The sequence below is a fragment of the Empidonax traillii genome, unplaced genomic scaffold (assembly GCF_003031625.1).
Source record: "Empidonax traillii isolate 1590-97213 ecotype Southwest subspecies unplaced genomic scaffold, ASM303162v1 scaffold381:size621868, whole genome shotgun sequence".
NCBI classification, from domain to species: Eukaryota; Metazoa; Chordata; class Aves; order Passeriformes; family Tyrannidae; genus Empidonax; species Empidonax traillii.
Window position 1 is genome coordinate 132,689 of NW_020955574.1, and position 26,757 is coordinate 159,445.

A 26,757-nucleotide genomic window follows, 5' to 3' on the forward strand; every position below is an offset into this window, starting at 1 on the left:
AGTTCATGATTACAGCAAGAGCAACCTGTTTAGTACTTGGCACCTCTTTAGTACACAGGCATTAAAAACAGGAGCACAGAAGCATGCTAATACTGCTGATGAAAGCAGAGCAAATGACAAACTCTTTTGAAAATACAGCACTGGAGAAATGCCATGCAGTCCTCATGAACATTTCTGGTTCCTCCCCTCTGTGTTTTACATTACTGTAATAAGGTAAGAAAGGGCTATTGAGCCTTCATTCATTTATTATATAATGGTCATGTCTGAAACGTAGCATATTCTCATTCTTTCACCAAGGAAGACTAAAGGGTTGGTCCTGGTTCCAGTAACACTACTAATAAAATTCCCTGACAAGGTCTTAAGACCAGGATCTGAGCCTTGCATATTCAGGCAAGCATCCTATGCTGAAATATGACTTCTTTCTTCTGTCAAGAGGCTTAGTAATTGCTGTCACTGATCTATGCATCAAGACTTTAAAATTATTATCTACTGTCAAGGTCAATTAGCAAAGATCACAAGACCAAATTTTTGCTTTTCATGCTGATTGTCCATGTGATTCTGCCATAAAAATTATACATATTAATACCCATTAGCTGAGCTAAAGCATGAAATGGGCGTGTAAGGAACAACACTGCAAGGGGATCCCCCACCCCTGACCCAGTTCTGTCCTGTTTAAAATTATTTCCAGGTGGGATAGGGCAGAGAAATCTAAAATAACCTTTTGGGTTTTTTTCAAACTGTTACATGGGGATACACAACCACTATTGTGCATCACATCCAGTGATAAATGTTGGGGATTTACACCGACAGGTCAAATTTGTCTAATGTTGGATAAATGTATTTTGTTTAAACGTGAGAAAGGAGGAACTACTGACGAGTCAAATATGCCTTCATTTTCATCATTCTTCATGTGAAAATAACTACTGTGAAATGTTCAGTATAAGAAAAGCTATGTTAATGAAGTCTGCATCTTCGCAAACTAGTGAGGCACCTTCGCTCGTTGTCAAGGTTTTAAGGACAAAACATCTGAAGCTGGGCTAGAGGTCTGCTTTAGTAGAAAGCTGTAAAACGTGACCTAACCATGGTCAGTTCTCCTGGGACAGCAATTATAGCAATAAATGTTCCACAGCAGATGCTAATGCCGTGTATAAACAGTCATCCCCTAAAATGAAAAGAAATTTTGGCCCCCACATGTCTTCTTGGGTCCCATTGTACGTGTGGAAACGTAAAGGAAATGTAAAATTGATATGCACACCATGACATCGGCTTTAGTCTCCTCTGTCTTAGCCTGGCCCCTATAAATCTGTCCCGGCTGTAAGTAATGCTGAAGGAGCTAAATGGTCACAATTTGTGTCTGTCGTTTTTATGAGCTCGCCTGGAGTAAAGTGGGGGTTATTGGTCAATGTCAGGTTCAGCGCCCAGTGACCCACTGGGTTAAAATCATGGTAGTCACAAATCAAGAGCATAATGAAGTCTGAGAAGAGGGCTATGCTGATTTATTAGGACATCTGTCTGGCTATAGACAGCCGAGCACTGCCCCTGTGTAGTGCCAGCTATTAGCATAATCCTTGCCGTGAAACTTCTTAGAGATTTAAAAGAGAGAAATAAAGTGTTCAAAGAAGACCGGCAAAACCAGAAGGGTTTTTCTTGTAATGCTCATTACAGGTCTCAACTTTTTATGCCAACACCCCACAAAAAGAAGAGTGAAAATAAATTAATATTAAAAATAAATTACTGCTTTGAGTTTTCCAAAACCACAGAATTTTCAGAACACATTTGAATGTCTGTTCATAATAAAATGAAGTCACCACCCCTGCTACTTTTCAAAGATGTTTTAATGTTTAAAATTTTTATTATTAATTTATATTTAACCCAGTGGTGTCATCTGCATATAATGTTATCACCTTCATCCTTACGAAACTCGTCTCCTGAATTCTGTAATCTTAAATGAAAACTTAGATTTTTTTTTTTTTTTGTGCCAATTACTTTGGGTACTTTTTTAAAAAAAAGCAGGAATTAATCACAAACTTTCTGAGTTTTGCATATGAATGAGACTTAGTCCATATTATAATGTTGTATGCTGTAAATGCCGTAATACTACTTTATTTCACATAGGTTTGTGAGATGCATATCAGCAAGTACTGGCATGTGCAAAGTTAAGTTTTTTTTGTACATGAGAGGCATTCATCTGAAATATCAAACAAAACATTATTTCTCCCTTGATCAGAACTAAGTTGAAATAGGCTTCAGTGTATGAAGATTAAATTATTCCCCAAAGATTACTTTATATTTGACTATGTATTTAAGAAGATTGCCACTGCTCATATGTTCTTTAGAAAAAAAATAAGTTAAATATTACATTTGAAAAAAAAAAACCTGTGAATGTTGAAAGGGTTTCATCACTGGTATTATTCTATTTCCTCTGTATTAAATGTTATCTTAGATAGGAGTTAAGCTCATAACTAAAAAAAAAAAAAAAGTGAGATAGTGAGTAGTTAATAAATAGGTGCTAAATACTTCAAAGTACAGGGAAACGCTGCAAAATGCCATTGTGCAGAGCTTTTTAGACCAGCTATGATAATAACAATTCTATACAAATAGAAAGCCTGGAAGAATTAATTTAAAATTTACCAAGATGTAATTAACTCATTAAGGCTGTGAGACTTCTGAGGCTCCTGAAGATGAGGTAATTTCTTTGCTAGCTTTTATCAATAAAATTCCCACTGTAAAGAGGAAACTATGTCTGGAATGAAGAGAGGACCCTTTTGCAAGAGCTGAGGACCTCCATCTGTGAGTAGACGACAAGACCAGGCGAGTGCACCGAGGCTGCAAGGCCTTAGAACCAACTTAGAGAGGGTTGCAGAGTTTGAGATCTGCAGAAGTGCTTGTGGAGTCAAGAAATTTGCTGTAGGCAGCATGGAAACACCCACCAGCATGTGGGTTTGCTTGAACCCGAGTGAACTCTGCTTTGCTTGAAGCAGGGTGAACTCTGGGCAACGTGAACAGAGAAGAAATAGAAAATCTGGACTATCAAGAGCACCGTAAAATTGTAAACCCGTGTTTATTTTAGTTTCAAAACCTCCCAGTTGCTCATGCTGCTGTGCTGATGTTTTGGCTGTAGTTTGTGTGTCATTCGGTGAAAATGCTTATATTCAACAATATAAGGCAATTTATTAAATTCAGTCCAGTTAAAAGAATCTGAAGTAGAGTTAGCATCCACTGCTTAGGAGCTTTAACATGAAGAAACCTGTGCATGTTTGTAACTGCCCTGATTAGCAAAGGCAAGATTCAACTTGTGCATGATGCCCTACTTATTTCATTAAATAAGATTTGCTAGTCTGCAAAGAATTAAAAAACAGAGAAGCTGAATACCCAATCATTTATTTGAACTCAAGAATGAAAACTATGGAATGCAGTATTTTTTTCCAAAATAGCAACATAAATAAAAGTGTATGTGCATAGTACTTGCCTCCATAAATTCCAGCGTTGTTCTTCCAGCTGAGTCACTAAATGCTCTATGTATTTGTTGGAGTCCATATATTCCTAAATGAAAAAATTATTAAAAGCTTAGTTTTTCAACATCAAAAGCATTTGTAAAACGAGTCAGTTTGTGGAGTCCACTTTCATTTTGATCCCTAAGTTATCCAAAGTACATAGAAATCACAGTGATGGAAAAATCTAGATTAAAGCCACTTTGGGATTCATACCATGTGAATAGGGCAGAAGCCCAGTGCACTTTTCAGAGGATACACAAGCAGCACAAATGAATTAGTGAACATGTAACTGCATATCCCAACGTAATCTAAGCCCAGAATAATCTTCCCTGGTTCCAGATTGAAAAAGAACTTCTTAGCAGTGCAGCCACTGTTTCGGTGCACATTTTGCTTACTTTAGATATAAATCAAAATAAACAATATTTGACTCAAATATTTATTTTGTGGACAGTATGAAAAATATTATAGTATGTACCCTATTTGAAAATGAAGCTATAATTCAGCTCCTATATAATTTTTCACTTCAACTTTTTCAGATGCTATAACTTGCAGTATAAGCTATATGAAAGCCCCGTACTTGTGTCTAGACAAATTTTTGATAAATAATCTCGATCAGATGAACAATTTGGATTTTTTTTTCTTATTGAAGCCTATTCTTTAAACTCGATGCAAAGAGATGATGTTTATTCCCAGCAGAGAAATCTGTCAGTAATAGAAATATGCCACTTCATTTCCAGGAGGAGGGCAACATCAGTGTTATTTATATCAAATATTTCAGAATGAACCCACAGAATACCATGATATGATATATTTGTATGACAGCAGTACCAACACAGCCACGTTACTATTATTCTGAAAGCCTATCAGTAATAATATAACTCTCCTGAAATATCTCAGCAAAGCAAAATTATGTCTCAAGCCTCATACTTTAGGAAATAACAAGTATTGGAGTACTATATGGAAAAGAATCCATCTTCACTTTCTGGAGAAAAAAGCTCTATTTTTACAGCTCCACTCTTTTACCTTTGGACTCATCACAAAACCACTTTGTCGAGTTCTTGTTTGTGTTAGTAGTTGTTTCTTTACTATTACTATTTGTTTTGTGTAAAAATAGGGATTTTTGTTGCAAAATAGTTGGTTCTTCTGAGCCATTTACCTTCATGACCAGGAATATGAGACAGACCCCAGAGACACTACCTCATCATGTCTTCTGCAGGTGAAGATAAATATTTGCTTATTGTAATGATCATAATTTATAAATAAATATACATCTTTATTTTTCAGGACTGGAACTGTTCCAAGTTTTTATTCCAAGTAATTATTTTATTGTTTTGTTTGAGAGAATTAGTGAGTGACTGAGAGAGTGCAAGAGAGAGAGAGAGGGAAAGGTTCCTCAAAGGTTATCATGACACAAAGCATCTCATCTGTCCCTGGTAAGGGGAGCCTGTGGAAATGCATCTCAGTCATATCCTGTTGAAACTGCATGGCTTGAAAAGCTTTGGATATTGTGAAAATTTCCATTAAACTCTGAGGTTGCCTGAAGCTTAAATTTTATTCTAATTGCTCTAAATAGAAGTATCTTGTAGATATTTCTTTCAGAAAACATTAAATAATGTAAATCCCAAGAAACACCATCAACTTCAGTGGCAATTATGCAGCAAGCTTCTTCTAAGCTAATATAAGTAAAGTCATTCTGCAATATTAGAGTTCACAAAAATATACCTTACAAATAAATAATGGTGATTAGTTGCACTACCAAGTTCTTTAAAACAAGTTACCTTTTTTAGTTAATTTTTTTTTACTACAATGAATCTGGCATAAATTAGTATTAATACCTTTACATCTTTTTAATGTAATATTAAACAATATTCCTGATTTATTCATCAGTGCACTTTGCCCTACAGGCAAAGATAGGATCAGCAGTTTTATTCTGCATAATTCTACCACAATAATGTAAAAAACTCATTCTGAAGCAATTTTCTCAAAAATACTGCCTAGAAATAAAGACAATGGGGAAAAAGGAAACAACATGTTTGTTTTGTATGACTTCTGCTTTAATGTTGAGTTTTTCCTGTGGCAAATCAGAAATATTATTCTGTTTCTCTTTGAAAACCTGCAACTCAGGAGTATGTGATCTGTCAGTGTGAAAAAGTGATGTAAAAAAATCAGCCATGATTTGATCAGAAGATCATGGTTAGCAGTGCCTCCTTTCTTCTGGCACACTCATGTGCCAGCTGTGACTGAAACAGGCCATCTGCTTCAGACATCTCTGTTCCTAAGACCAGGTTTCTGCTCTTTTCTGTTCTCATCTCTCCCAAAAGGCCAAATTCTGCAATCCCCGGATCAGTACCCAGTGTCATCATTTTCTCGATGTGAAGCAAATAGCAAACAGTCACTTGAGATTTACAGCAACTTTGTGATTTAGAATAACCTGGCACATTCAGTGATAGCAGAAAATGTGAGTAAACCCCCAAAGTAATCACACTTGTTTATGGTTGGACTCAATGACCTTGAAGGTCTTTCCCTACCTATGTGATTCTATGACTCTGTTTTCACAAAGACAAGACACACAATTCAGTAAAGTACCAACATTTCGCAGTAACCAATAGATCACATTGAGAGGGGTAATATAAGTATTTTATGTCTTCCTTGGAGCTATGTCAGACAAATGCTTGCACCATGTAGGCTGTGAATGGCATGGCTAATTGTGGAGTCTGAAAAATTACATGGACCTTCATTTTCTGATGTGAGCATATGACTGCAGGAGTTTGCATTAGTGGAAGGAGGATCCAAGTGACTCACAGATGCATGAGAAAAATACCTTTTCCTTGTCAAAACAGACACGAGATCCAATAACTGAGTAAGGATAAAAATCACTGGGGTAGACACAACTGGTGCTTCTACTAGATACTATTAAGACAAATCAATCAAATAGGAGAGAAAGGCTGCTAAAGCACAGTGGCCCCAGGGTTTCAAAAGAGGGTTACAATTCTGCCTGTTAACCCTAGAAGGCTGGACACTGAGCACCTCTAGAGCTGGAGGCCGTAAGGCTGTGTAAGGACAAGTCACCATTTCCAAAATGATGCAGCATTTTTAATCTGAAGTTGGAGACTTTGAATTAGAGTGTTTTTATACATTTGATGATATTACGTAGCAATTGTACTGGTCGTAGAATTGCCATCCATGCTGTCATTCACAATTGGACCAGACCTTGGCAGCCTGTGCTGCGCTGGCTCTGCTTCGAGTCCCACTCCAACCTCCAGCAATTCCTCCCAGCTTGCAAGATTACTGAGTTTATGATGTAAAAAAAAACAAAAAAAAAATCCTTTTCAGCATAATGAGTGAAACCTACCCCTTTTCTTCTCAATTAGTTAGCTTCCAGCTGGGAGAATTTCACTTCTCCTCTATCCTATGATGGCGTATAACTCCACTCTTTTAAGGAAAAACCTTTTGTAATACACTTAAATGCAGTAGAAAATTTTTCTAACAGCTGCATGTATTCTGGCATGCAGAAGAGGTTGGTATGCAAATGTCACATACCAGCTCATCTAATTTAGAGAGCATTAGAGAATTGCTTTACTCAAATTATCACTGGTCTGAGCTGAAGCACAAGCCTACAAATACACCTAAATATGTTTTCTGACAGAACTAAATATCTCGCTTTGCAGTGCCTAATTGCTTTGCTAAGTTTTTTTATTTTTCTTTTCTTTGTTAACTGGACAGCTGTCAGGAGAAAACAAGGAAGAGAAAGGAAATGAAGTGCCTACACTGAGGCCCAGGATCCACCGCTCAGTATTTTGGTTGGTTACGTGGGTATTTGTTCTGGCATATCCACGTTGTTATGCTGGGCAGGGTATCAAAAATTATACAGCCCACAGAACATTTTCCCATCCATTGTTACAGAGCAAACCCTTAGAGCAACCTCAGGCTTGCAGCTCAGGAGTCCCTCGCTGGAAGCTGGAGGTGATAAATTCAAGCTAAAGAAATAGCTCATAGTCTCTGCCTCTCTTAAGGAACTTGCACAGCTTGGTATCAAAGAGAGTTTAATGAGCTTAGCGATATGTGAAAAGGATTAAGGATACCAGCAAATCACTTGATTACGTACTTAATTCAATAGGGCTACTCACGTGCTGGAAGCGACCATGTGCTTCAGTGCTGCACTGGGCAGGGGGCACGGGGAGGTGGGCAGGATGGGTGGGAATGGGTCAGCCTGCAGCAGGGACACCCCAGCTCCCCTAAACCCACACACCTCATCCAGGCACGCAGGGATATGGCAGCTGCCTGCTTACCGCTGCTCTCCTTGTCCTGAACAATCTCTCAAGCTTCCATCCAGCCCTGAGTGCATGGCTGGGATGCCTGAGCTTTGCAGAAAACAGGGAAATTGGGAAACAGGCTAGGCAGACCAGTTTTGAATCAGGGCTGGGAGGTAAATGTTCTTTTCAGCCCTGCAGAGCCTGAAACATCCCATTCCTCTCTGGCTCATCTGATTCTGCTCCTGGTTTGGTTGGGACAGACTGCCCAGACGGTCCTAATGTGCTGTTCCATTACACTACCCCTTGATTCCCTTAATATTTGTATGTGGAACCAGACAGGAAAGCACCAGCATGGATTCAGGCTCTTGTGCTTCACAGAGGAAGACACTGGGCACTGGGGAGTAGAGAAAAACACCAAATGAACAACCCAACAAGCGCATAGAAAAGTTCCCCCAAGCGTCTGAAGCCGTCCAGTCCTGGAGACCGGGAACTCCACGGAGAGCCCGCAATCATCTGTTACAGTTCAGAAAGTCACATTTTCACAGGGAAAGGTTATTAGAAATCAAACAACAACAAAGCTGTCTGCAGTCAAACAGCAGACTGTTGCAATTAGGAAACGATGTTAACAAAGCAACAAAGGGGATATATAAGCTGTTACACTAAGTGTGGAGACACAAGTCATTTTTGAAGGATCTTGGAAGAGTGCCCTGGGGTAAAGCTTTAGATCTAGGAAACGTGACTTCAGAGACTATTATAAGTTTTGTAAGATATTTATTTTTGTTTTCATCCCACTGCATAAACCTCTGATAGAAAATAGACTCTTTTCCAGCAGCCTAAGAGGACACATATATATATATTTATATAATGTATTCTTGCCTGGACTGTTTTTCATGTCTGAAAGCAATATAATTGAGATTTGAGTGAGCTGTCTGCTGCACGATAAAAATGAATCAGGTACAAAAAAAAAGATAAAACCTCTTTGGATTAATATCTCTGTCACTCTCTTCAATACCACACCTGGATAGACTGCTCACCTTTGGTCTTAAATAGCAATGAAAGCAAAACTGTGTGGCTTAGGAAAAGAAGATCTCTAAAAACTGCCATTATTGCTGATTTATTCTTTTCCTACCTGATTTCAAAATGTTATTTAAATTGCCTGTTTCATTAATAACTGACATGAAAGTGTACATTGAGAGCCTCTGCAGTGGAGCAGAAGGCTGGCAAGAGCCCTCATGCGCATGACATCATTATGGTAAAAACAGTAATGATTGTTTTAATAAATATGTTGAGCAAATTTCCTAATTGTTCAAAATCATTTAAGCCTCAGTGAACAGTTCATATTGCATCTCAGCTGCAGTGATTAAAACTGATTTACCAACTCATCTGAAGCCAGTTGTTTTTGTAAAAAATCAGCTGGGTTTTCCTCCTCCTGCTGCTGCTGCTTGGCTTCCGCTTTGCACCCTATTAACAGGCACGATCCAGAGACAGCAGCAGTTTAATAAAGCCTGAAATAGCACAAGCTTGTTAACTGACAGACAGATTCTGCACCCTGTGCTCTCTGAATACAGGGATTCAGGGACAGTTCTCAGAGGGAATGCTATCCAGATCTGCAGCTGGTGCACAGAACCCCGCTGCATTTGAGTTTGTCCCTAAAGAAGTTCAGGCTCTGGTGTAACAACGTGGGTACCCTGCTACTCAGTGATACCTGATGGGGAGAGAAAATGCTGTAGTTTTATATTATTTTCCATTTATGCTGTATTACCATAAAAAATTCTGTTTTCCAGTGAAACATATTTGACCAGCAAACCTCATGGCTCAGGCAGGCATGTGCAGGAGAACTGTAAGGACCACTATTCTGCAAGGGCTCTTCCCTGCCTTAGTAGACAAGGAGGTTTGGCAAGAATCACCACCACCACCATTCAGATTTCCAGATGCTTGGCTGGTTTGGATAGTTATAAATAAACAGATTTTTTTTGTACAAATGCCTTTTACTCCAAAAACTTAGCAATCCTGGGGCCTGAAAGTATCTCTCTGCTACGGAAGGTTTGTCATTTCTAATAAATACTGGCAAATTAATCTTTTTGGCTATGTAAGGAAAGGAAACTGGATATTTTGTCCAACAGGCAAATCCATGCTATTTTTAGCTGATTTTCTTTCCCCAAAAGAAGCATAAATCAGTAAAAGCAAATACAAAGCATTATCTGGAATTTATTAGAACCATCTTGAAATAGAAAAGGATGATATCATAGCAAGAAAGTTTGCATTTATTAGTTATCCTCTAAGTCACGGAGCTTTTAATACACATTAACAGCTTCTTTGAACAACAGGTAAGAGGAAGTGTCCCCTACAGCATCGACAGGTGAATGTCAATGATTTATATTTGGGGCAAAACCAGCCTCCCTAAAGACCAAATGTCCATGGATACCCATCTATCCTGAGTGTCACTGTGAGTGAGGTTCAGGTGGCTGGTTAGGGCCTGATCCTGGGTGATAGGCAGGGAATAAGAACCACAACAAATGCAGATGATGGTGCAGAGTACAGGCTGCACTCACCTGTGCAAGTCCCAGAGGAAAAAAAAGCACCAAGAACTCTTTGAGCTTCCAGACTACCAAAAAATCATGAAGCAGCATTGGAGCAGCCAAAGATTTCAGCAGCAAATTGGAACAACCTGTCTTTTTGCCAGGAATATGGACAAGTTGGTTGTATCAAAACACCCTGACGGTGTCTCCTGTACAGGCTCGGGGCTGCTCTCCCATTTACCTCAGCCTGTGGAAAGTTCTTTTTCTCAATGAGTATAAAACCTCTCTATATAGTGAAGTACAAAACAAACAACGTGAAGTTTAGTGTAGTGGTAGATGTGACAGTTCCTGATTGTTAAAAGTTATTGATGACCATGTGTAAGTTAAGGAGGTGTCAGAGTGACACAAGAGTTCATAAACCAGCAATTCCACAAATTGAAAAGGCCTCAGTGTTATTTGGGGCAACAGGAATTTGCTATAGCTAAAACAGACATTCAGAGTTCAAAACAAAACAAAACAAAAGGAGTGCAAGAAGATGTGCAGATTTTATGAGTTTACTGCTACGCAGTGTGTATATTTACATGAAATAATTAGCTGTAGTCTTGTTTATGTCAAGTCCAATTTACATTAATAAACTTCACCCAGCAAAGACACCAATGCTGTACGAAAATGCCCAGAAATGTTAGCAGCCATAATAACGCAGAGTAAACACTAGAGCATTTAATTAATCAATTTTTGACATTACCAAGTAATTACAATTTCTGAATCATTTCTGTGATGTTTTTTGTGAATATAAATTAACTACAACACATGGAAGAACTGCTGATGGGAGGCATTTGACTTACATAGACATATGGCACTTGCATGTGACTCCCACTGTCTAAAGAAGACAGGCAGTTATAACAAGGATAGAAAAAACACTCATAGAATCTATTGTAGAGTTGTGGAAATTGAATTCTAAGGTTATTACAGATGTTTGGGAATCACAGATAAAGACGCTTCGTTCTCGGAATGTATCAGACTTTTTAACTCACTTGGAATAACCACTGTCATCCATCCAACAACAAATGCCTCAGCACCTGAAGTTTTCTCTACCATTTTCTTTAATTGCTTTGTTATCACTTGTCCTCACATTTATTCTGGCAGCTTCTGATGAGGAACAATGTACATATACACAAATCAAGCCTATCTCCATATGGGGTTTCTTCTACTTAAAAACAACCTGAATAAAAAAGGAGTAGACGCTCATTAGTTCAATCAGTAAAATTCCATAGTAAAAACTATAAAATATACGCTATATATACTATCATAGAATCATAGAATGGCCTGGTTTGGAAGGAATCTTGAAGACCATCTAGTTCCAAAACCCTCTACCATGGACAGGGACACTTTTCACCAGACCAGGTTGCTCAGCTCCATCCAGCCTGTCCTTTACACTTTCAAGAGTGGGGCATCCACAACTTCTCGGGGTAACTTGTTCCAGTGCCTCCTAATATCTAATCTCAGTTTGAATCCATTCCCCCTCATCCTGTCACTACATGCTCTAGTAAAAATCCACCTCCCTCTTTCTTGTAAGTTCCCTTCACATACATAAAATATATAAATATAAGGTTAAAAGTCCAACACAATACTGTAGGCATATCAATCTGGTGATCCCAAAATATGTCCAATCATCAGTGGAAAAAAAAAAAAGGTGAGAAAAAGTTCTGAGGATTTCCAGCTTCTGACACCTGTTTTAAGGACAAGGGTAACCTGGGGTTTAGCAAAAGCTGAATTACCAGTCCTTTAGTGTTTGTATGGATGGGAAACAGGGAATCTGGAGATGAACAGAGAGGTGAGGTACTGTGCTGGAGGCTGGAACCTATTTCCCAGACAGGTTTTGCTTCCTTTCTCCTACCACCCTCTTTTGCCCACCTGCCACCACACCAAACTTTTTTACACAGAGGAGGAAACTTTTTAAACTTCCTATAGCACATTTTGAAAAGGAATCTCTATGTTGATGACCCTGTTTGCAATGTCTCACCCATGCATAGAGTCATAGAATCAACTGGGTTAGAAAAGACCTCCAAGATCATCAAGTTGTATACATAGTCAAGAAAAATTTATCTCCAAGTTAATAAGGTAACTTTGCTCAGGAAATCTCAGAAGCTGCTTTCAGCATTCCACCTCTTCCTGGTACACTGAATTTAGTGGAACTACTTAAATCCATCCATCTCATCTGCATGATACATAAACATAAACACATGGAAAAATGATGGAGCATGCAAATAAATATGCTCCTAAGCATCCCCTGTCCATTCGTTCACTTTTTCTCTCTGTGTTTGTACAGAGAAAAAGAAGAAATTAATCAGAAGCTAACACACAAATATTCCTCTGCATTTTCATAGTTTATTACAAACAAAGCAGGAGCTGTGCTCATAGGAAGCTCTGTCAGCTTGTGGTCTGCCTGAAGCAAATTTATTGTCACTGTCATTACCAGGGCTTGCAGCATGTTCAACACTGGGTATTGACTGATTGCAGTAGACAAAGGAGTCTGAGGCTTGAATCAGTTGTAAACTGTTGCCTGAATCACACTTTTTCTTCAACCAAAATTCCAACTAATTTCCATGAGGTATCCAAGAAAATAAAAACATTCATAAACGCAACAGGACTGGCCCTGCTTGAAGGTATTTGAAGGTAGGCAAATAAAAAAAAAGCGCTACCACATTCAATATATTTTCTTCTGGGAAACCATTCAATTCAATATGGGAGGAAGCTGACCTTCCTGGACAGTTTTGCAAAGCAGGTTTCCCATGAGGAGCTCTGATCCCAAGTGCTGCAGCTCTCTGACAGCCACTGACTGTTGCCACTAATAAGACAAGCTCCCAGTCCCTGCACGCAACGGAACCTGACTTTCTGGGCTGGGGGATTATTCATAAGAAGTTTGGCATTTTCTAAGTAGTGCGTAGGCCAAACAGCATCATGTGATACTGGTTGGAGACAAACTTTTAGTGTATAGCGTAGGGATTTAGTGAAAGTGGATTTAGTGGAAGGAAAATGTTTTGCTGTAATGGTAATCTGTTAGCAGAGAGTTCAGTAAAGTCCCAGAAAGGAAATAAGAACTGGAACATTCGTGTCAGCAAACAGCATACACTTATGTTGTGTAGGCCTGTTAAACACTTAAGCCAAAGCAGTGCCTGTACTTCTAGCCACTAATTCCCAATAAATTCTGAGCGGAACAGAAAGCACAAAAGCACTGAAAGGACAATTTCTTTCTGGGTTGCAGCTCCAACCCCATTATCCTCACTAATGCTATCCTCACTTCCAGCCACAGATACCAGTCTGGGATAGTGGCAATTCCAAGAATTGAACCATACATGGACTAAATGGGAGATGCCCAATGGCACCATGGAGCATTGGCTCAGGCAAGGTTCCCGTGCGATTTTATAGGAGCACAACTCTCCACCTCTCCAGTTTGCCTGGGTGACAGGCACATTTTTAGTGGCCATCTGTGTCCCTCTGAAAGCTGGAGAGAGCCGTGCACCAGGCAAGGAGGTGAGGATAAAAGGTTCCTGTGGTGGAAATCTGAGAGTTAGAGACATTCCTAGAGCAGCTGTGAGGCACAGAGAAGGGATCTTGCAGGACAGCCTTTGCTGACCTGCAGTCAGAACTGGAGCAGGGAGATGATGTACTTGGGTGAATAGATCCCAACTGTTCAGTTTAATGTGTAGGAGTAACAGCCTGACATAAAGACTTCCATAACATAGAAATTGGTAGTTTTCGCTCTTCGCTTAAGTTACAAAGAAAAACTCCCCCTTTGATTCCTGTATATAACAATTGTATTAACAATCATTATTATCTTGTGCTTTTATAGGTGATCTGGCACGCTGCTGATGGTTTGTCTACTGAATACTTGTGACTTCAGTATGCCACATACAATAGATGCTAAACAAATATGACACTGCTCCATTTAACGAGAACGTATTTCCTTTTCATAAAAATTAAAGTGAACCTTTAATTTCATTCAGCATTGTAGAATTCACAGGTACAACGCAGTACCAGTGAAATCAAAGCTGTAATTTAGCTCCTGGTTAACGCTAATAATGTTTCTGCAGTTGAATATTGCAGAACTGAATTGCAGATCCATCTCAAACGTTATGTGCCTAGAGATATTAGTTACAGTTATTGCAAAGCATTCTGTTTATTCAAATCAGACTGAAACAAACACAAACTGTAGTATGAAAGGCTTGAAAATATTTGTTTAGATAAATATTCATTGTCAGCTGCTACACAGAATATATAGTGACAATTCAGATTACATTACAGCTTTTTGTTTTATATACTATCTTGCCAGTTAGCATTCAAAAATGTAACTTTAAAAATGCCTTAAATTTTATGTGTGAAATAGAAAGTGATGTACTTAGCTGTCCGTGTTTCTTACACATGAATCTTTCAATCCACAGGGAACTTAATGTGAAGTAACAGTGGGAACATAAACGTAAACATTTATATTTCTGGTAATGTAATTTTTTCAGTAACTGCAGCTTACTGGAAAAGTTCTTTGCAATATTTAACTGAATTACATTTTAAAGATCTTTATCATCATCAGATGGAAAATCTACGGCAACAAGTGATGAGTCCTGTTAGCATACCCGCTGCTCTGCTGCTGACTTTTGGATGTTTAGACAGTGTGTCTCTCCTGGGAGCCAGAGACATAGACACAATTTCCTGCAGAAGCCTTGGCTCCCACTGTTCTGAGACACAGAGGACAAATTAAAAATAAAAAAAAAAAAAAAGCCACATCAATCCTGTCCCTAAAAACATTTTTTCCACTAGGATGACATCCTGTTTCCAGCATGTGAGGGTGTTGCAGGTCACTTTCAGCTGGAATCATGCCCACCTTGATGGAATTAACTGAGGGCATGTCAGTCCAAAATAAAGACAGATGAGATGCACAAACTAGTCAGGTTTCTCTCTCTACTGTTAATGCACGATTTTAAGAGTAATTGGACCAAAAGGTTTTCAAACACTGGTTTAAAAAAGTGTCATTTGTGGATTGTAATTATTTTACAAAAACACCCTGGTAAGTAATGACCTCTTGCTGTTATTCAAAATTTGTTAAGCATCTCATGTTTCTGAGTATTCAAAACTGGTGGCAATAATTGATATACGACAGAAGGGCTGAAATACTAAATCTGAACTGTGTAGGTGCTCCATGCATGAATCACAGACAATTTATTGGATGATCCTCACAAGAGCTGATGATTTAGATTAGTTTCCATAAGCCTCAGGATGTTTGTGTGCATACACTGGATTGGAAATATTGAGCATGTATTAAATTACAGGAGAAAAAAAAACCAAAACAACTTCAATAAATTTTAGAAGTTAAGAGACATCCCAGCCCAGAAAGTGCTTCTTTTCCTCTCAAACCTTCATCATCTACACTAAAATGCCCTTGAAAGGTATTTATATTGAAAGGGTTGAATAATGTGGAAGGCCCTGACCGACAGGGCCTCTCACAGGTGGTGTGTACAGTGGGACAGGTCTCCCAGATGTCCAGCTCCCCCCTGGAGAAGTCTGCAGAAATGGTAGGAAGTTCTCAGCTCTCACTTCTCACACAAAGAGAAGCCTGCCAGGTCAGTGTGGTTTTCAGGTGTTAGAGGCATCAAAATAGTCATAAAACTGAAGCATTGCACCCACTGAGCCGTACCCATGGAATGTTGTGTGGCTTTGCTGTGAAAAGTGCTGAGCATCTGCAGGTCTCATTGATGCTCCAGAATTAAACTTATCCAGGGGAGAAAAACCAATTTCCAAACTTTAGATACAGTCTTTAATCATTCATGTAAAAAGCATTTCTGTAACCATCAGCTTGACAGTATTTAAATGAAAAGACTCTGAAAATCTCTTGTTTTCCAACAGGAAATGTGTTCAGGGATTGGCATTTCACATGTATGGAGAAATTTACAATAATCATATCCTGATGACAAGTCTAAGAGAGGATTTACATCTAACAGGAATGATCTAATTTATCTTTCATAGAGTAATACCCAGTGGCTATTGTGAACATTTTATTATGAAGGAAATTAAAGAAAACACCAAGAAAATTAATGTTTTAAGGGAAAGTCGTATGCTCCATTTAACTCTTCTTTTGACTGTCCACATAATATAATAAGTTAATTTTCTTCTTTTCATATGCCCCAGTAATAGAAATAACACTTTCCATAAATCACCTACAAAAGCTTTAAGAGCAAAAGCAGGCTAATCAGTATAAAGCTTTAGAATTACTTCTGTATAAAAGTATATGTATATAATGTGTAGTTCTGCAGTTTCCCTCTTGAAGAAAAAGCTCTAACATTGAATAACAACCTTCCTCTTCTTCTCCTTTCCAACTTTTTCTGTCTGGATATCAAACACCTCACTACACAACACTTCTGTGTCCTGGTCATATGGGACTAAATGGAAATTTTGTTACAAACTGAAGTGTCATACAGTCACTATTTGGATGTGGAGACAGTGGCACACTATGAAAGCGTGGCAAAGTCTCTGAGCAGGATGGTGCTTCAACACTTCGTGACCGAAGATGTGTAGGGAAGCACTCAAAAGTTTTGCTGATGAGCAGAGCTGTTTCTCTTGTCTCAAGTCGCTTTCTTCCTACCACCCTTTAGGATTCTAAATCTTATAAAAGAAATTTGTTCCAGCTAAAGTTTTTTGTAATAGCAGACCTTAAAAGAGGAGGCCTCCTCCATGCACTTGGGACGTGGCTAAGGCCCTAGGCCTGGTATCCCAACCATCTCCTGCTGTATTCCCTCCTGCTGAGGATGCTCAGGGTAGGATTTCAGACCATGCCTAACCCTGCAGTATTTACTTAAACAAACATATCTCAGGGTTCAGTATGTCCTGGGTCTTTCAGTCCACCCACTCTTATCTGTATCACTCTAGTTGTTGAAAGGAGAAGTGCAAACCACAAAGGAATCAAAACAGCACAGGATTAGATCACAGAATCACAGAATATGCTGAGCTGGAAGAGACCTACAAGTCCAACTCCTGGTCCCACATAGGACCCTCCCTAAGAGTCACACCTTGTGCCTGAGAGTATTGTCCAAACAATTCTTCAGCTCTGTCAATCTCGATGCTGCGACCACTTCCCTGGGGAGCCTGGTCCAGCCTCAATCACCAGCATGAAGAACTTTTTTCTCATATCCAACCTAAACCTCCTCTGACACAATTTCAGACCATCTAAACAGCTAAAGATGTAGATAGGCACCTAATGAGATTTTAATGATAATGAGCTGATTCTGCTTCCTTGGAGATTTGTAAAGTGCCTCTGAGATTTTGGTAAATTTTCAAACGTGTCTCACCATTCCTTCCTGTGTATCCAAACAGCTTTACTTTTCTCTTTCTGAGAAGGGGAGGGCAAGGAAGCTCAGCATATAAATTCCTTTCCTTTGATACTCGCATTCATGCCACATAAGGTTAAAAAAACCCTTCCTCTGTACATATTTGAAAGGCACAATCACTTATGTGGATTGCTGAATTCCCCCCTTATATTACTTTGTATTCACGAGTCAGATGCCTGGGGCCAGAAGGACATGCTGAATATGAGAGTGTCTGTCTAGCCACAAAGTAAATATGGTGCACAGGAGGATTAAGACAAGGCAAATGAGTCTGCTATTTCAGACTGCAAAACTTTTCAGGCTCTTCTGCAATGCCAAAAAAAGGGAAGAAGTTCAGAGATTATCAGATTGATCTCCATACTGGGGGAGACTGAGTCACTGTACAAGTCCCATTCTCTGGCAAGACTGTGGATGAAGGTAAGGTGTCCTCAGTCCTTCCAGTCCTTTAGCCTGATTACATTCATCTCCCTAACCTGACATCCAAAACATCCCAAGTGTGTATGTGCTAATTCAGAAAGTGTTTGTTTAGTTCAGATTCAGTGACTTAATATTATGGCCTCGAAAACTGGAGAGGCCCTTTGCATGAGGGAGTCACACAGTCAGCTCCAGGAACACCTCAGGCACAAGTGATTTTTTGTTGCTTTGGCAGATTGCACTGCCTGTGCTAATATGTATCAGCTGATGGATCTCAAGCCATATTGGATCTCAAGCCATATTGAATTGTTTTATATTTTGAATTTTAATGAAAAAGACCTTTAGATTATTTATCTCCTAAAATGCTTCTGATTAGAGCTTCTTCTTTCAAATCCAATACTAAGTTATTAATCATGGCAGAGTTTTCTGCTTTCTACAAATCAATAATTAATCATTTATACATGATTAGTGCTACATGAGGGAAAACGTTTGTTTTAAAATAGGCAGCATTCAACTCTTAACAGATACAGTACATCATAAATGAAGCTTGGAATTGGAATAATGTGGAAATGTACTATTCTCCTGGGAGATCTGAGGATTTCCTCCTCATCTAATTTTTAATTTATAGCACTGATATGTTCTAACTGCTTTATCTGAAAATGGTTACACAGAGCCAAGGTATGAGACACATTAATATCCATCAAGAGGAAATTCGTGAACATGACTGCAAACTCCAGAAATATTTAATAACCTAAAATCTATATGGGAGCACACATTAGTTTCACACTGATTATTTGCATCCCCTCAACACTTTGGGAAAGTTTGCAAAACAGACTGTTTTCCACTGGATAGCATTGCAATTCCAGTGACACTGGAGTGCACCACTAGCCTGGATATCACCATTTTTACTACCAATTTACATTATTTTTTTCATCACCATATATTAGCTCCCAGAGAGACAGTCAGATGTGGAGCACAGCTATACTGCTGTATGAAGGCCAGCCCAAGGTCAGAGAAAAATCTCATTCTAACCGAGGCTGAAGTCAAGACTGAGTTTGGAAATAAATTCTGGGTTCAGGGTCTCTGCAAACAACGTCAGGGAAAGGGATATCAATATCAGATATTGAGTAGAAGAGGTACAATACTATTACTATCAATTAAGAAGATAGAACAGCATGTGTCTGTATTGCTAAAAGTGATGAGTGGCATCAAAACCCTTTCTGTGCTCACCCTCTGGACCAGCCCACTGAGCTGCTGTTTGTCCTCACGCTGCTTGAGGCACACAACAATTCTCCCTGCTTAGTCAATGTGTGCTACCCAGGGCAAAAACGACAAGCAAAAGGAACACTAAAGAGTTCACACCATTATTTGAACTTGTTAAATTTCATCTGTCAATTAGTGTTTTACTTTTGTGCACTTAGAGGCTTGCTCATGCCTGCAAACATCCTTTCCAAGACACAACTGGTGACATTTCCCACCTTCTCGTCTATTTTTCTCCTGTTGCTCATGTTATGACTAAAAGCAGCAGGATTATATTTTGCTCAGTGGGAAATATGTCACCTGCTGTTGAAGGGAAAGCAATTATTGTGTCCTTGCTAAATCTTGGGCCTATTTGTGTAGAGCTTCAGGGCTTAAAAATATAAACATCCTGCTCTGTGCTGGTGTAAGTGGTTAGACACTTTGGAATCCCAGCTGGGATGCCCCTGGATGTCACCTTCAGAGACTGTTAAGCACAGGGGAAGATGCTAAACCCGAGTGCCTTTCCTGTAACTGTGTCTAATCACTGGAAAGTAAAAGTTAACGATGTGCTCCTAGCTCCTGCACAGGACATCTCAGAATATTGAGTTCTCCCTCTCCCCCCTTACTCCAGGAGTCAGTTAATACTTTTCAGCTTTACTGAAACATGATTAATGTCTGCCCTGCATTTGTGCAGTTGTTTTCACTCCTTTTGTGTGTTTTTATGTGGCTGTAAACCTGTCTGGCAAAGGGACAGGTATTTTATTTGCACACTGTCAGATGCTATTTCTCTGTGCGATCTCCTGCTACCAAACAGGCAAAGTCTCGAAATCAAAATGAGAAATAAAACAATAGGAAATTTTAATTTGCAGCTGGACAAAAGCAGTGAAAGAACCAAACTCACAAACTGTGTGCATGTATATGTTTAGTTATAAATTCATACGTGGAAGGATGTGCAGGTGTGTTCTCTTAGAGTAGTTTTCAATATACAAAGTTCATTTCTTATGAGTCTATTGTTATTTAGATATTAACTTTCCCGTAAAAGTGAAGAAAATTTATATAAACACTTGAAAGGAAAAAAGCAGAAGTATGACTGAACTTAAGAAAAAAATTAGTCTTCCACTAATTATGAAAGGAAATTTCTAAAACTACTGATCAGCATCCTAAGATCTAGGGAAGAGGATCTCAAATCAGTTCTAGGGAAAGGGTCAGTACTGGGCATCATTTCAGGTAATAAAAGAAAAGGGTTTTTAGTTTTTACTACCGTGTGATCCCAGCCAATAATAATAAGAGCAATAATGAAGAATTATTTTCCCTAACATAAATCAAACAGTTACTTAATATTTAAAAGAGGGATAATCCAGAAACACATTTAGGAGGCACTGCCTATTTAACTGTGGTATCCTAGAAGAAAATACACCTTTAGATATATTCTCATTTCTAACGAAACAAGCTAGTGCAAGTGGGAGAGTCATTTTTTTTTAATATGAAGCACTAAATGTAGTGCCCATACTAATACAGAGCTGTCCATTTATAGGCATTTTCTAAATATCTGTCATATGTTAACCATGTTGGATGGGCCACAAAGGTCTAGTATGTGTTTACTCAGATAATAATTATACTCATACTTTTGCCATCTTCTCTATCTTAACAAAAACACACAAATTTTCAGTGAATACACATTAGGGTATGCACTGAGCAGAGAGATTCAGACCATAGTATTTACATAATAAGTGAAACATCTTCCCCAATTCAGACATTGTGCAGGCTGTTCCTTCAACAGCAGCTGAGAACGGTCACCTGTCAACTCTGCTGTTTAAATGTTAATAGAGGTGGAGATAGAAACATTGTTTAGCTGCTGATCGTGTTTGTCAGGATTCAGAAAGGACCTGAATCCTTCTCCAGTCCTGAAGGCTGAAGGTGACATGTATTACCCACTACACAGTCTGTAGCACCCATAGTATGCTGCAATCTAGCATTTAAATTTATATATGTAACACTAAAATATGCAAGGAAGACTGTATGAAAAACATTACATTTGTGCTGTTTGTTAAAAAAAAAAAAAAAAAAATCCCTAATTCTATTTGAAGTGTTTTGTATTATGGACAACTTTTTCTCTGTTTTTTTTTTTTACCATGAGTGTACATGGTGTTGCATGTACATTCAGTGAGTACTTCCCAAATACACCAGTTCTCACTGGACAAGAATTTATCAGAGTTGAAGAAGGAATATTGCATAACAGACTATATATTTTCCTTCACATGATTCACTAGAAACAAGAGCTTTTAGTATTTGACTAAATTCAAACACTGGCATAGGTAGCTGTTCAAAACTGCAGCCTATGAACTAATTTGGTATTTAACAGCTTGACCTATAAAATCTTTACTAAGCTGTGATACAGCATATGGTCTTTGCTGAGATATACCAAAAGATTCAGTGATAATATAAACACATGGCTAGGTTCTTCCTTTCCAAATCATTTTGGATATGAGCTGCCAAAATCTATAGCATGTGGATGCATTTTTATTTCATTTCATTTCACTTCATTTATCTTCTCTTTCTCTCGTGTTTCTCTTTTTTTAAAACATGCTGGAGAAATTGACTTTTAATTCCGGAGTCATTATTTCACCCACTTTGATCAGGGAATCACAGACATTTTAGTACGGCCTTTGAAAGTTCACGAGGTTCACTGTGGCTACCGAAAAAACACTTTTTATCCTCAGCTTTCTAACTTTGTATGGCCTTCCAATATTGAGTCACAACGAGTTTCATGGTCATATCTACAGCAGATTTGTACTGGACACTACAGAAGGAAAAAATACTATATTTCCTTTCTTTTGACAGCTGTGAATAAAAATGGTAGCAGACCACTAATCCTTTCTCTACGGGCAGATGGCCGTTTGATGTATGTACTCATCTACAACCAAAATTCAGAAATTCATTTGGCTTTATCTTCATTCATTATGTATTATTGGTCTCTCTTCATTTAACATCAAAAGTGCAAGTAAGAGGACTGCCATTCTTTATGTTAATTGTTCGGTTGATTACTCATGAATAATAACACTTAGCATTTATATAGTTCTTTACATCTCTAAATTACTTTATAAATCTTAGTTCATCAAAAAAATCTGAGACTTCTTACCAGAACTTTGCTTCTAGTAATCATGTCTAACCAAAAGGAAAAAAGCCAGTGTCACAGTGTTACTTGTTAAATATTTAGTGGCTTGAGGTACCAAAGCAACCGAGTGCATGAGTTTGATGAGGTTTTGCATTTCATTCTCATGTCATAATTCTTGCCTTCTGCATACATGGAAACAATCAGGCTGCAAGGAGGGTGAGAAATGAAAGAGTAGAGCAACATTATGCCACTGAAGATTAATTTACTGGAGGATTTTATAGCACACCTACTGTTGCCTGACTGCCCAGTACAGGTCAAATATCAGAAAAAACTTCACCGACATGGTGATTCTGTGTAAGGTTAACTTACACCAGTTTCGGGAGGAAGACTAGCCATGGATAAATTGCCTCTCTGTGGCTCTCCATACTCCACACTGCTTACTAAGAACCTGCTGGTGGTGTTTTGCAGATGTTTATTAACAAGTTCAGGGTAAGAGACTCCCCACTGCCCCCACCTTATAGAACTTATTGCACCAGTTTTCTTGTACACGCTGCTGAATTACCCAACATAATGGCCCGAAGTGATGAGACAAGGGACACAAATGAGCACACCCAAAGTTATAGATGTCAAGAGAATGACCTTGTAACAAGAAGGGAAAAAAATCAGCAGAACATTGGAGGGACTTAATGGCTGTGCAATTCAACACAAGTGTTCCCAGATGGATGCAGGTTTGTTGCTGGCAGCCTGGGCGCATTTTAAGCCTGACACAGAGTGTCAAGAACTTTCACTTTACATTATTTCAGGAAAATGAAAAAGTTTACATCACCTTAGTGTATTTTGTAGGAAGTTTAAAGCATGGAGTTTATCCAAGATAAACACAACTTTCTATTTAAAGGAACCTATTCTACTTTAGGCATAACAAAAGAAATAGAGGTTGTGTACCTAAGTGAAGGCAGCTCACATATGGGTTTGTATGAGAATAGATTTTGCTGAAAAAAAATGGGATTGTTCTGAAAGTGGTGGCTATGTCACAGAGCAGCACATGGAAATATGTTCATAAAACATCCTATCTCTTTTTGCAGGGAACTAAACACACCTTCATGCTAAGAACAGATGCACAGGCAGAATATAAAGAGGCCAGTGCCTTTTTCAGTGCTGACCAACCACAATCACCAGGGCTGCCTCCTCTGTATGTGCTGGGTCTATGTGTTGTGACACATGTCAGGACCAGCTGTGCTCCTGCCAGCTCACATTAAACACCAGTGACTCTGCAGCTATTCTCTGCCTCTGCGCTGCACAAGAAAACTGACTATGAAAATTTGTCTTCCGTGGGACAGCTCACTTGAGTGTTACTTATTGCTCAAGCGCCCGCCTGGCTGAAAATTCAAGAGGTGTAAAAAAGAAATAATTTCTCGATATTAGTTGTACAACCGATGTGTTAACAATCATAAACCCAGTAAACAACTGCAGGCTTCAAAATGTGCTGTTTGACCGAGGCAATTAAAAGCAATGGTCCAGCATCAATGATAGCTTCTAGGGGCTGATGGAAATAAATAAACCTATTAAAATAAGTGGATGCTTAACCTTAGACCTTCACATGGTGTTGGGTATTCTTTAGAACATTTCTGCTGGTTTACAAATGACAATGTCTTTGCAGCAAAATTTCTGTCATTAGCTGTCCAGAAGTCAAGACAACTCCAGCAATGTAAGGCAAAATACAGCCTCATACCTGTAAGAGTAACCAGCCTAGACTGCAGTTGCATTATTTTATACAGTATACAGCCTTTTCACTCAGTGAATCTAGTTAGAATTTGAAATTAATGGAGATGCCACAATGCCATCATACCACCATCTTCACATGACGACAAGCACAGGTATAGTGTGTTATTACCAAGAGTAAAAAGCAGGCTGGTGCAGCAAATGCACTACAAATCCTTACCTAACCTTCTTCCATATACCTTTTTTGTTTGCTTAGGAGCAGCTTGATAGGAAACCTGTTGGAAACTGCTACGGCAAACAACCAGCCCCTTTCCCCCACCCCCAACAACAATATGTCCTTGGGGAACAACTGTCAGATGGTTTGTATTATTTAAATATGTAATAAAAACCAAAGGCTAGGGTTTTTCATGTTCAAATACATGATTTTGTGTATATCTGTAGAAGAATTTGTTCATTCAAACTTCTAATTTTACAGAACACCCCCAAAACCATCTGAATTTCGCGTAACTGATACTGAAGTTTTTAGTCTGGGAATAACAACTTGGAACATTTTAAATTAATCAGATTTTCTATTTCCTCTATAGGTTGCAAAAGTCAGGGCTTATAAGGGCGTCTCTGGTCAGATAATTAAACTTTGGAGTTATGGAATGGTCACATTCTTGAGATTAAAAGCAGATTTTATTGCCACAGTAGTTAGAGATGTAAGTCTTTTGGTGACATTCTGAGGCACATTAGCCAAAAGCCAACTACTATAAATGTCTCATTTCATCCTGATGGCTGTTAATGCTAGGTTAAATATTAACATGCAATGAGCATGTTAAAAAATTAATTAATTGACAAGGAATAATCCAGGTGTCTAATTTCTGTTTTGCTTGATGAAAAGTTTGGTCATTTAGTCCACTAACAATAAAATGTTTGAAAGAGCAGGACTAGCAGCAATAGTCATGCAATTCATCTGGACCATAAACACTTCAAAATACCTACTTTACCAAGAATGTTTTGAATAAAAGTGCTTTCCTTTTGAAATAACTATGCATTTCATCCTTATTATAGTTAAAGCAAATATATTAGATCCTTGACAACACAGAAAAGACTACAAATAAACTAACAGCCTATTTTAGACATCTTGACATGATTAGCCTATATCATAAATTGTGCAACGTATCAATTGTATTATGATTTGCTAGAGTTGCTAGACTGTTGCAAAAATGATAGATATTTAGGTTCCTGTGCCTTTTTTTTTTTTTTTTTTTTTTTTTTTTTTTTTTTTTTTTTTTTTTTTTTTTGTTTCATTTAAAAACTGGTCTCCTGGGCTTTTACTTAATAAAAAACAAATACGTTGCTCTAGTTGTAAGTCATAAATAAGCCTGGGTTTGGGTCAGGGCTAGCAGTGGGATCCTGGGCTCCAGAGGCAATGAAGAAATGCCAACGACATTTGACATCCTGCAATTTTTGTGCATGACTTCATGGGGACGGGCGGGCGGGTTGGTGTGATTGCAAACAGTTGAACAAATTTCACCGGGAGCCCTGGGAGCTCCACAGGAGATAATAAAGTGCAGGCATTCAGAAAGAAACACTGAAGGCAGATCACCAGGGTCTCAGGAGGGAGTTTAAATTTCTCAGGAGAACCCCATTACAAGTGAGCACACCCTTCACAGCTGACCTCTTCTGAAAGGCTTTTAATCTTGGGCTGTCCCCAGACTTCCAAGCAGAATAACCTGACAGTCTTCCATCTTCCTACCTTCCCTAAGTATTATGTGCCAGATGATCTCTTCCCATTTCTTCAAACTAAAATGCATAAAATGAAGAGAGGACAAAGCTGGAGAAGTCAAGATCCTCTCTTTTCGGTAGTACTGACTACAAGCCTTTCAAAAGAACAGGCAAATTTTACTGCAGGATTTTGGGAAATCCCTGACTCCCTTGAAGACCCATTCAATTCCTCTCAGGGTTTGTGATATTTAAAAGGTAGCGCTGAATCCATCTGAATTTTACCTTTGAACTAAGCATTTAAAAATTTATTTTCCCTATAAGTCACCAGTATATAGTGCACTACTGTCTCCTTCCACCAGGACAAGAACAGAGTGAACAGTAATACAGGAGCAAGATTTGCCTGTGCTGCTGCCATCGAGGGAGCTGGGGCTGGCAAAGAGAAGCTGGATCATTCATATAAGCTCCCATTTCTACACTGGCAGTGGTGTGGGGTAGGTTTAGGCTTTAGACAGGAGCTGCCAGCACTCCTGGGCGCTGGTTCCATGCAGCTCTTTCACTGAAGGCTCAAGATTTTGGGAAGCTCAAACAGGACTCGGGTTTCAGGAAAGGAATATGACCTTTCATAAAACAAGGGGGGAAATCTCAGAGACCAGTATTTTCCTGAGGATTACCTCAATCCTCTGCTGTCAGTTCCAGAAGCAAAGTCCATTATTACACCTCTGCTGCTGCCTTGAACAAGTCTCTACAGTGTAAATGAAAAGATTCTTATTATCTGGCCACAATGGTGATTGAAAATTTGTACTTTGTAGGAACAGCTCACTGCTCTCAATTGCCTCATCATTGATTTTCTGCAGGCCCTGCCTCTCCTGTCACACTGCAGACAGAAAGCCTCCTTCTGCAGGGTTAGTCCAGATGCAATGA

General features: G+C 38.8%; 1 protein-coding gene across 1 annotated transcript in view; it reads right to left on the reverse strand.

Moving 5' to 3' along the window:
* Positions 1 to 26,757, reverse strand: part of LOC114062072 (nck-associated protein 5-like) — a gene marked incomplete at its 3' end in the record, with an annotated part of 231,969 nt that overhangs the window by 127,310 nt on the left and 77,902 nt on the right. Inside the window, exon 2 of the mRNA XM_027893111.1 lies at positions 3,470 to 3,543. Coding sequence (XP_027748912.1) covers positions 3,470 to 3,543 — 74 coding nt within the window. The remainder of the gene's footprint in view (positions 1 to 3,469; positions 3,544 to 26,757) is intronic.